Source organism: Nicotiana sylvestris, chromosome 1, assembly GCF_000393655.2.
Source record: "Nicotiana sylvestris chromosome 1, ASM39365v2, whole genome shotgun sequence".
Taxonomy (NCBI): domain Eukaryota; kingdom Viridiplantae; phylum Streptophyta; class Magnoliopsida; order Solanales; family Solanaceae; genus Nicotiana; species Nicotiana sylvestris.
This window is the reverse complement of record NC_091057.1, coordinates 116902784-116914699: the sequence shown is the minus strand read 5'-3', so window position 1 is coordinate 116914699 and position 11916 is coordinate 116902784. Positions and strand designations below refer to the sequence as shown.

At 35.4% G+C, this 11916-nt stretch overlaps 1 protein-coding gene and 1 non-coding gene across 2 annotated transcripts; one reads left to right on the top strand and one right to left on the bottom strand.

Annotated features, from left to right (window-relative positions):
* The first annotated feature begins 2628 nt into the window (after positions 1 to 2628).
* LOC104229675 (uncharacterized) lies at positions 2629 to 10424 on the top strand. The gene is made up of 6 exons (XM_009782354.2): positions 2629 to 2884; positions 3838 to 4288; positions 5494 to 5804; positions 5886 to 5942; positions 8699 to 9132; positions 9902 to 10424. Exons 2-6 carry the CDS (start codon positions 3900 to 3902, stop codon positions 10157 to 10159), a joined length of 1449 nt encoding a protein of 482 aa, XP_009780656.1. The 5' UTR covers positions 2629 to 2884; positions 3838 to 3899; the 3' UTR covers positions 10160 to 10424.
* Positions 10425 to 10944: 520 nt separating this feature from the next.
* TRNAE-UUC (transfer RNA glutamic acid (anticodon UUC)) lies at positions 10945 to 11016 on the bottom strand. The gene has a single exon. It is a non-coding gene; the product is annotated as a tRNA-Glu (tRNA).
* Positions 11017 to 11916: the final 900 nt, after the last annotated feature.

Below are 11916 nucleotides of genomic sequence, written 5' to 3'. Positions count from 1 at the left end.
TGTCAAGTAATGGAGTTTCTAAACGCAGCTTCAATTTTTTTTATAAAAATAAGAAAAGTGAAAAGATCAAACAAATACTCTATATGATACTTAAATTAGAGAGTAAGATAATGAAATGTGGCCCAAAGTACAATCAAGTGCTTTGTTCCAACCTCGAGGTCTGACTACCCTAGGCGGAGCTAGGATTTGAACGATGTCTTCAAGTGTTAATAATTGGATGGTAGATTTAATATTTATATACATATTCAATGAATTTCCTTGTACAAATAATTTATCCGAGCAAAAATTACTGTGTTCAGTCGAATCCGGGCTTTATAGCTCTGCCCTAGCACAGCACTTAGTTCGCATCTTGATGTTGGAAAAAAGATAGTATTAAAGTTAAAGTTGAAAAGGAGTTTTGAAAGTAATAATTTGGTCACTATTCCATATTTTACTACAACAAAGGAAAATGAAAAATTTAAAATGAGACCAATTTAAAAGCATTTACGTATTAGTTTTAAATGTAGAAGATAGAAATCTATTGGTGTAATTCGAGACAATAGGATAGATTTTGATTCGATATCTTTAGATTTATTGGTGAACTCTGAGGAGCAATATGAGGTGTATTGGCACCAAGACAAAATATGCTATATTTGCTACCAGTATAACTATAGTCTATAATAAATAGCCTCAAAAGACAAAGAATATGACAAGAAAAAATGAAAGAATGTAAAATAATATAAAAGGAATATATGTAATTAATATATAGATTGAATTCAAATGATCCAAAAATTACGTGAAGTACGTTGGCACATCACCCGCCAAAGCAACTGCACCATCATCGGCATTTTTTTTTTTTTTAAATATTCATGTTATATTCCAAGTAGACGGCACATTCTATATTATTCTTCATTAAATGAAAATAAAAAAGGCGTAAGATTCTTTACTAACTCTTTTTGAAAAAATCACATCTACTTTTAAAAAAATATGGATCGTATCATGAGAGGTATATAAATATAAATTGAGTAAACCAAATATTTATTGGCATGTTGATTTGGAATGAGTTTGAACTTTGAAGTAATCACCAGTTAAATGCTCTTACAAACCAGTGCACAAGATTCATTAAAAGAAATAAATACAGAACGTTTATGTTTAAAAGAACTTTTACTAATTCTTGAAAATATAAAAAAAAGTTTCTAAAAGTACCTAAACGCTCACAACAAAAACGTTGAATTTCTATATTTAAAAATAATTTAATATTAAAAATTTTAGTTACTCTTTTTTTTAAAAAAAAAAACCAAAAAATTAATATTTAAAATTTTGTGCCCTGATATGATATGTTAATAATGTAATCTATATATATTAAAATAAAGGCGTAATGGCTTGCTGACCACTTAAACTTGTAGGGCTTTTGAAAGCCGATACATGAACTTTGGATTTTCCCATTTGAACACTTCAACTTGACAAAATGGGTAATAATAAACGCATCCACCAGAGCGTGTATATCAATTGCGCTGACATGTAAAACACATCATGCTAAGCTATTTATTACTTGCCATGTGTTATTTGTGGGTCCCATTTTTAAATACAAAATCAGAAAAAAAAAGTTACAAATACAAAAAGGAAAAAAAAACGCCTGAAACATAGTTTGACAATTCCACCGTGGGAATTGTCCCCTCCGATGAGCAGCAGAACTCCGGCGAGGCAAAAATGAACGCGCAAGTTGTTCCAGGTATCCAAATTGGAAAAGTAAGGTACCAAAATGTTCGCCTTGATGAGAAGAATGCTCCTACACTTCCAATTTCATACGGGTACCAACCAATTCCTCCAATTTTACAATCCAAAAGCTCAGGCAGTCCGGTGAGTAAGGTGTTCGACGAAACGCCCCTATCAATTCTGGGCCAATTGGAGACCAATTTCCAATTGGAATCTTTTCTACTACACCCATGGATCCTCTACGCAAAGATTCAGCTCAATCCATTCAAGAAATCAACCATCACCATCAAGTTGAAAACTCAAAACTTCACCAGTTGGCCGGGCAAGGTGATCAGGTAAACCAAAGGACTCAAAACCAATGCCAAACTACTCCTGCTCCTCAGGAGAATGTTTCCAAACCTTCAAACCAGACCTTACATGGGCCAAATCTTTCGAATATCCAAAATGGTCATTCCGCACACTGTTCATATAACAGTGTTCGACCAAATGCCAATGCACCCTCCAGTTCTACTAGGCCTCTTTCGCTAGGATTCTGAACTTACATGTTCATAACATCACTTACTCATATGATAGCATCACTTAATCCATGGTGGACACCTGGGAATATGAAAAAATTGGAAAAGTCTTTTTTTTCTTTTTTCTTTTTCTTTTTTATTTATATTTTATTCTAATTCTAATTTTTTTAAGTAAAAATAATACTATTCACGCGTCTTAGGAACATGATTTGCACACAATTTAGCTATATCAGCTGTAGTACTTTCATATAAGCATGGTCAACGGTCAAATATATTTATTATTACTCATTTTGTCAAATTAAAGTGTTCAAATAAAAAATACAAAATTTGTGTATTCGCTTTCAAAAGCGCTATAAATTTAAGCCGAAGGAAGAATGCCAAATTAAAAAGGTAGTACTCCGTAAAAGATTTGTTTCCTGTAAAGGAAATCAGCTTGTGCTTCTTCCCCAAGCATTCGACAGATACTGAAACACGTCTCTCTGTCAGTATCCCATCCACCTCGTACAGTACGCACCCCCACCCCTCACCCCCACCCACCCCCAGGGCACTTTCACTCCCTCGGCGAAGACGAAAAATCAGGACAGAGTCTGTTGAAAACTTTCCAATTAAACTGTTTCTTTTGATAATCGCAGCTGCAAAGGATCTTGGGAACTTCTTCGGTATCTTCCACAGAGGTATGTATGATTACTTCTCTTCACCTTTTTATAGAATTTTGGAATTGGGTCTTGAAGTTTCGGTTTTTTGATATTACTTTCTTGAATTTGGCTTTCTGATGGGTTCAAGAAGGGTCTGCGTCTCGTTTAATTATCTTTGGGTTTTGTGTTTTTTAAAGCTCTACTATTATGTTTTAGGACTTAGGAGTATTCTAATTTAATTCGAAATTACTGCTGGTAAATAATTGAATTTCAAAATTAACAACAAAAAAAAAGTTTCTGATTTTCCATAAATATTGAAGAAAAACGTGTTGATAGTAATAGATTGAAAAGGGGGAAAAGGAGAAATCTAAGACTCGGTTTTTAATTCAAAGATCCTGGCTTTCTTTGAATGCTTGGGTATGGAGCTATATTTAGTCAGAATTGTACTGGGAACTGTTGATTAGTGTTGAATCTCTCGGTTTTTTGTTTGATTCTGTGTAGAGATTTTTTTTTTTCTTAAAAAAAACTAAGGTGGTAGACGGACAATCTGCTGGGAGAAAAAGAATTAAATTTGTTAGGGGAGAAAAAGAAAGAAGACGAATGAAGGCAAAATACAAGAGGAATGTAACGTTATTCACCTAATTTATTTGGGAAAACACGGTATTCTAGCCTCTAGGTCCAAAGCACTGGTCACTGATCAGTCAAAACTATAACAATTAGCAGATATATTTTTATTTAATGAGAAAAAGATGAGTTTTCATTCTAGGGTAACATATTGATATTTTCTTCCAGTAAATGCCATTTGAAAACCTGAAGCAATCATTGGTTCTCCCGGTTTTGTCAATGCCCAGATATATTATCTTCTTTTTGCTTCATTATCTTTTGGAAATAATAAAGGGTTAACCCTGCAAATTGGATATACTGCAAAAGAAAGGAAATCTTGTATATCTTGTCTTGGAGTTTCTCATGAGCAATTTCTGCTTCTGTGGCAGGTTATTTGCATAGTGTTCTCTCTCATTGTGCTGAGATGAGTTGAATATCAAGATATTGCAAAATGGGACCTGAATTAGAGAACAAGCAAAACGCAGACATGATTTTGGAGGCTTCTGCAAAGAAGGAGAACGGAACTGATTCTAAAGAACTTGAAGCTAGTCATGCAAGCAACTATGAACACTGTACCTCATTGGTTGAACAAGTAAAGGGAGTCCATGGCAGTGAGGATGATGAAATTGATATTACAGAATGTACAAGACCAGCTAATAATTTGCTGGTGGAATCAGACAAGGAAGAATTGACAGAGAGTTCAAGTTCTTTTGAGAGTATTTCTTCTGAAGCAGAGAATTGCTGCACAACATTGAGTGATGCTGAGTGTACATCCGAATACAACGGTGACGCTACATCGCGACTAGCATTTAGTGGATTTGGTGACATATTTAGGATGACGTATGTATTACTTCTCCAAGATCCTTATTTCTTGGATATCCCTATTTTTTTCTCTCTATAGGCTACATTTTGTTTTCTGGTGCCTTGAATTTGATGATTCATATGTGAATAAACATTAGAATCCATTGCTTCATTCATCAGAAAAGGAAACTTATTGCAGAACTCAAGCTCTCTTTCTTGACATTTTGTCAGTGGGTAAACTCATACTAGCATTTTTAGCTTTGCGCAATCATGTACAAAAAGTTGCTCATTTTTATTTTCCGTTGCATGATATTAATTGAGCCTAAAGATGATTTCATGAGTATTTTCTTTAGGATATTATGGCTGGTACTTTTAGACCTTAATGGCCTTATTTGTGATAAAATGAGCTAATCGAGAACATTGCCATCATGCCTAGTAAGAGCTATTCTGGGTTTGTGGTGGGTTTACTTGTTTGTCACTGATTGTTTGGGCATTTAATTAGGTTGAGAGAAAGAGTTAGAGTATTGGCTGACATGTGAATGATAAATCAATAAAAAGTAATACCTTCCAAATAGAGAAAGATGGTGATTGCCATTTTATCTATTCTATAACTCTAACAAAAGCTGGAGTTTGCAAAAGTTACATAGAGGAGAGAAATAAACTCTGGAAATTGATGAGTGGATGGAGAGTGAGTGGTTACTGTTAAAATGTGCTCTGGTGGCACAATCATGCCAGTGAACATGCGCCGGCACATCTATTAAAGTCAATTTTCTTGTTACATTAAATGAATGGGTTTGTCTGAAGAATTATATATGCATGGTTTAGTTGTTAAACCAAGCTCTTTTTCTTTTTTGGATAACGGTAGTGGTCGGGCCAGGTTGTGCGCACCTCAACTAATTCACCTGTTATATACTACCTTCACCAAGGTTTCGGCATATAGATAGAATTCACTTAGTGTCACCTCTACTAAGATTTGAACCTTGGTTTCGTTACTCAGATTTTCAACCCCAAGGGTACCCTCCTAGGGCAGTTGTTCAACTAAGTCTGCCATGAACTGACTTTTGAGGTTCTTGTTCACAGTCAGAACTAACTAGTTGTCTCATTGTTGACTTGTGTCAAGGTTCATGTGTCAGATTCAACATTCGTTGAGGGGTGCTGTAGTTCTTTTTGTGGTGTTTTGTCCCTTTCCAGAGTAAGAGAATATCTGTAAAAACCTTAACATTTACCTTGTTATTGTCCTTTAGGAGGAAAAAGGTGACCCCTCACTGGAGAGACTTTGTACAACCTCTTAGGCAGCGATGCAAGTTGATTGAATTGAAACTCCATATGCTTCAGTCTCGAGCTCGAAAATATGAGAAACAAATGGGGGATATCAAGTGTCAGATGCAACTTCAGCTGGGAAGTGTTGAATTGGAAGGTTTAGGTTCGAAGTCACTTCCATTTTCTTGTAATAGTTTAAGAGATAAGGTTGTGAAGAGAAAGAAGAGAAGAAGAACTGAAGACACACTGGATATAGCAGCTTATATGTCTCATCATCCCTTGTTTTCTTTCTTTGGTAATATTTTCATTTGTTGTCCTTTAGCCTGATATTCTTACTTTCAATTGCAAGTCATGAATTTATATTTGTGAATTGCAGAAAAGAGAAACTCAATTGCTGATGGTTCTTTTCCGGACAATGAGCTGGGAAAAATAGGTAAGGATGCATACTTTTCTTAATCTTGAGTTGCAATTGCTGTTGTTTTGTGTTGCTTCTTGGTGGAAAAATATTTTGATAACATCAAAATAGCAATGGATACATTGTTCCTATTCATGTCTCTTGCTCACCAATATTAATGGCAATTGCACACACAACAGAGGTTATGTTTGGATGTGTATGAATTGGACCTCTTGTGAGACACGTGCTGTTTGGTTAAGAATTTATAATTGTCTCTTGAGTACAAGTATCTTCAATGTTGCACACAGATGTTAAAGATTGTAGGTTTCAAGTTCACTTTGTACTTTTCCTTTTTGAGTTTCTGAGATTTGTTGATGAAGTTGATCCTGAATCTTGTGGCCTCTAATTCCGCCAAAATGCTACATGTCCTATTTTGCTTCCATTGTGCAGTTTAAATTAATTAGTTCTTTCATTGATGGTACAAGATTGCTTGGAACTACGCTTAGTCATTTAGTTAGGTTATAGAGGACTGGGTTGGTGGAGGAATAAAACTCATACTTAGCTAAGATTCCTAAAACGAAGGACAACAAAGCACCAAGAACTAAAGATAGTGAAAAGAGAGTGAGTTTTAAAGGAGTGGCATACGTATGGTCGACGACACTTGAGGTGACACATATGTGCATGCATATGAAGAATCTGCTTGTTGGAGTAAAATTAGTTACAATTATTAGGTTGATGCAGATAAAAGACCAAATTGGGTATAACTCTGTCACATAGGACATAAAAAGGCGTAGTTTTAGGCCTTCAGTCTCAAGGGAATTTGAGTTCCCACATTGGTGGGTGATGGGTTACTTGGTCTCCTTATATGGTCACCTCATGAGCTAATTTTTGGGTTTGAGTTAAGCTTAAGGTCCACTTCTTCTCATGGTATCAGAGCCAGGTCCATGAAATGGGTGTATTAGAAATAATTTCTTAACAAGTTTTGAAAAGGGAGGGCGGCATCAAATAAGATGGAGATGTTATTTCAATTGATTGCTTGACGTAATTACGAGGATAACTTTACAGATGTTGGTACGTTTTGTGATAGACAAACAACACTGATAAAATTAGTTCTATAGAAGTAAAGAAATACCGAGAGAATGAGTATTAGAAAAGCATGTGGTCGAAATAGAATTCATATGGAGGTTGGAAGTGCCTTAGAGAAGTTGGACTAGCACTGCAATCAAGCTATCCAATGTTATATTAAATGGAAAAATGGAAAATTAGTGGAGAATGATTACCCTCATTCCAATTTTCTTTCTTTTAATTATGCAATCTATCGTGGTATCTATGAAAGTAAGAGAAGACCCTAATGTGAAGAGATCGATGAGTTTTTGATCTTCTTTATATAGGAAATTAAAGAAATATAGTGGAATGAAGAGCCCCTTCAACTTCAGTGCATTTTCTTTTGCACTTCCCTAGAACTTATGTACGGCGAAACTCTTAGTAAGAGTATAAACTAGAGACATCACAAGGGTTAATAGAGAACTAGATTGAAATTATGATTGATAAATCTACCATATGCAATATTTTGTTCAGAAAATTAAGGGTAAGACGAATTTCCCATAGTCATTAACCTAGAGAAAGCATATAAAAAAGTGCCAAGGACTTGGCTTGGTAAGAAAGGGATTTATGTCAAATATGTAAATGCTATCGAGCATATGTCAGAGAAATTGGTCACGAGTATGAGAACTCAATTTGAGGAGATATAGAGGAGTTTTCTAGATTCGTGGGTCTAGGAATTTGCCCTAAGCTGTTATTGTATACCCTAGCCAGAATGAGCGAACCAACAAGGATGAAATACGATGGTGCTTGCTAATTGTGGATTATATTGTGTTAATTGACTAAACTAGTTAGAGAGTCCGTCAAAAGATGGAACAGTGGTAAAACACTTAAGAGAGCAAGGAAACTCGCCAACTGGCCCATAAAAATGAGCCCCGAACCAGCACTTCTATAAATTGGGCCTTGGCTGTCCTGGCAAACATATCTGGCTGAGACCAGGCCAAGGCTTTTCGACCCCTCATCCGGATCACAGCCCAGATCAGCCCAAAACTACAAAAGAAAATATGAAGAAATGTTGGAATAATTTGAAAGTAATTCTGCACCAGTTTATGGATTTTCTGGATTTGTTAGGAGGGACTGTAGGTGATGTTGGGATGCTCTTTGTATCTTTTTGTACCATCTTGGTACCTTTTTAATAAACTTTTACCTTGTCAAAAAAGTAATTTGAAAATAGTTGAAAGTTTTAATTACCAACAAACCCTTCAAAAGACTTGCAATCTCTTGAAATTGATACGACTTTGTTAAGGACATTACAATGGAAGCAAAGGGATTATATAGGCGATATTGCTTAGTTGTGATTTAGTGGTAGTTGGTGTTACACACTTACACGTTGCATTATGTTGTGTTTGTTAAGAGTATTTTTGGTGTCCTTAGAAACTTGTATATTTTAGTAGGAATAAGTGAGAAATTTCTGTTATAAATGGGCCTAAATACAATGAAATGGATGCAAAGAATTGATATAGCCGACTGCCGACCCAGTTAGTTTATATTGAGGTATGGTTGATTATTTGATTCATTCTGACCGCCAACTGTGTATATTCATCTCATCTTTGAAGTTGGTCTAGTATATAACAGTTTTCTTTCGTAAATGTGATCCTATACAAAATTCCATCTGTTGTATGTGCTTAATCTCTCGTGCTGGTTTTCTTCTAGTTGTTCTGTGCATTTAATCATTTCACTTCTTAATTCTGTAGCCATCTGCTCTGACAAGAACAATGCTGATGATGAGTTTGAGATTCAAGATGACTTGCACCAACGGCCTGCCGATGGTGATACTTCCTTGGAGAAAATACTCCGTAACATTGGGGTTCTTCAGTCACAAGTTATCCAGCTTAAAACTAGACTTGACAAGGTAACAAGTGAGAACGCTGGAGTGTTCTCAAGCACTGATGACTTGAAATCACTTCTACCATGTAATGCTTTGGCCAGCTCAGCTCGAAGTTCTGCCTCTCTTCCGGACAATCGGGTCAAAATGCCAGTAGAATCTTGTGATGTTGTATCACAGCTGATATCTGAGTATAATATGACTGTGCCTGTCAGTGCAGCTTCAGGCCGTGGAAAAGCGGTGAACATCTCTGATATGAATGAAAGCAAAGACCGTTCCTTTCTCTTGGATACAAACACCAATGTAAGTACTTCAACATGATTCACTATGCTTCATTTAATGTTGTTCTTGGGTACTGTGTATGGGCCTTATCATTCATCATAGATCATTAACCCTTCTAATCTCGTGGTTTTCAAATTAGGTAGGTGAAATGATGGGATGTGTTTTTTCCTGTAGATTTCATTTTATGTTCCATTTTTCTGAGTGATCTCTCTCGCTGTCTTTGTTACTTCCTGCTTTTACTTGGTTAACTAATAAATTTCTGATCGTAATAGTTGGTGGTTAAATAGTTCCTTCTATCGTGAAAGCAGTCAAACTCAATACTAATCGCCTTGGAAAAGTTTGGTGGCTTTGGAAGTAGATGTCTATTTTACCTGAAGTGAAGGAGATACAGCTGTTCCTACCCACTATTCCAACTAGCAGAAAGCTTGTACTTTAGATTTCTACGGACACTATAACCTTGTGATTTGATTTCTGCGCTTTCTTCTTTTCTTCTTCCTTAGTTGTCTATGGTTTACTTTGGCATTGGCTGTTGGCGATTTGGTCCTCAGCTCACTGTGCTTTTGGATACTGAAAAATCTCTTCTAACTAAGCATTATCGATAATTATAGTGGTCTTAGAGGAAAAGGCTTTGATGAGGCCAAGCAATTGTCTTCTAGCTTGCATTTTTTGGCTAGTCATGAATATTCTTCATATTGTATGATGAAGAGCTAAATCTTCTTTGCTACTCAATTGCTGAATTGATGCTTGTAATATGTCTCGAATTCATTAAATCATCTTTGACACGTGCCAGCCTGAAGATGGTGTTCTAATCTACTATCAAAGAATGAAGGAAGAGATGACTAATTTTGAGGAATTCAAGATTCATTCTGTGGAAAAGCCTCAGGTTTTAGAGACAGTGCAGAAGGGTACTGTCCCAACCAGTCCCCCAGATCCAGATCTTGCCCTGGATGATCAACCAGCTCCAAAAATTCGTTCTATTTCCAGGCTTACTGCCCCTAAGAGCAAGAAGAAGAAGGCTCGACGGAGAGCTGGTAGAAGGAATTACTGATCTTCAGCTTAGCTTTCGTGATTGCAGTATATATCTGATTGAGTGATCTAGTAGAAGGTGATTGAAGTTGATTTCAAATCGTCACTTCTCTTTGGACATAAAACGAACATGTAAATTCGACTTGAATCTCAACTGTCCTGTAAATGCACCAAAACAACGATAACTATTCCTCAATCTGAAGTTACATTTTTCAGGTAAATAACGTAGTCAAATGCCTCAAGAAACAGCAGGATTGAGTTTGATTTGCTTATTTCTTGTCTTTCTATATCAACACACCAATTGCCCCCTTATCCACTGGTTGTAATTGGAGGTCCATGCTAGTTTCTTGTTCTATTGAGCATAAATATTATCAGAAATTTTAATAAATAATGGAACTAATTAGGATGGGCAGAATGTGAATTGGTGGTTGTAATTCTCGAAATGAGGAAAAATTGATCGTAATTTTTGCAGAATATTAATCCCTAGAATGCCTTTTTAAAGTCCATGTTGAAAATTTGGGGGTGACCGTATCGAATTATTGCAAGTGTGGTGTAAGGTTAGAAACATGTCATCTCAAGTATTTTGAAAAATAATACTCTAATCGAAGTTTTATTAATTCCATAGTTAATAGCTATGATAGAATGATGACTCAATGAATTTTCTATTGGCTTCGTGCGACTGCTTATGTGTCCAAAAAGGTATCAGTAACTGAAGCAGAGGAGAAAATTGTAGATGCAACCTAATCTTTATAACATTTCCTCCAGTAATCTGAATATATTTGAATAGAAATGGAACCAAAAACTAAATTCCGTTACCGGGAATCGAACCCGGGTCTCCTGGGTGAAAGCCAGATATCCTAACCGCTGGACGATAACGGAGATGTTGTCAAATACAAATGCAGAATATTTATTATATCAGTGAACCATGACTTCATTTTATTAGCTGGTACATTGACTAAAAAGATTGTCAAATACGTAAATATGAGAAAGATAATTTTTCACCTTCTGAAAGAAGAAAAAAAAAACAACGTAAAATGATCACTTTTGGAGGCAGTGTGAAATGTGAATAACTTCAAAAGATTGCATGTGAATTCAAATTAAGGACTCATGCTAGTCAAGATTCACTCTATGAAAAATGTAAACTTGTTACAATATGCATATTAAGTACACACTTATACATGCATTAGAGAAATACTTTACTACTATATGTTTTATAAAGGTTTATGAATTGAGATAACTTTCCTTTTTCTTATCCATGTTTTGGCATGAACACAATTTGACAGCTGAAAACATGTCATGCAACAAAAAGGTACACACGTAATTTAGAAATAAAAGTAGCTAAATAACCAAAAAGGTGTCATGTAAAAACATATAAATACATTTTCATCCGTCTTTTAATTTCTTCCCAAATCTTATCATTGCAACTCTTTATCTGCCATTTATAAAGGTCTTAAGTCATGTACAATGATAATATAATAAATTTTTTATATCATTAATGTTATAATATGTTACTTATCATTTACTATAGATTACCAAATAATATTATTAAATATAACAATAATTACCTTATAAATGAGTTGATTGTAAAAAAATTTTACACTACAATGCCCATTAACAATTTATGGAGCAAAAGGCTGATTGGGTTTTGGGGGTGGGGAGCATGAAAGATTGAAATGTAAAAAGGGGTAGAATTGATGTGAGTTGACAATGGTGATTACCTAGTAAATGGGAGACAATGGCAGCCCCATTTTGCACTCTCCTTTATTGCTGCAAAAGTCA

Coding starts and splice junctions, on each gene's coding strand:
- LOC104229675 (XM_009782354.2), top strand. CDS start 3,900: ATGGGACCTGAATTAGAGAACAAGCAAAACGCAGACATGATTTTGGAG. Junction 4,289..5,493: donor GGTGACATATTTAGGATGAC/GTATGTATTACT, acceptor ATTGTCCTTTAG/GAGGAAAAAGGTGACCCCTC. Junction 9,133..9,901: donor TCTTGGATACAAACACCAAT/GTAAGTACTTCA, acceptor GACACGTGCCAG/CCTGAAGATGGTGTTCTAAT.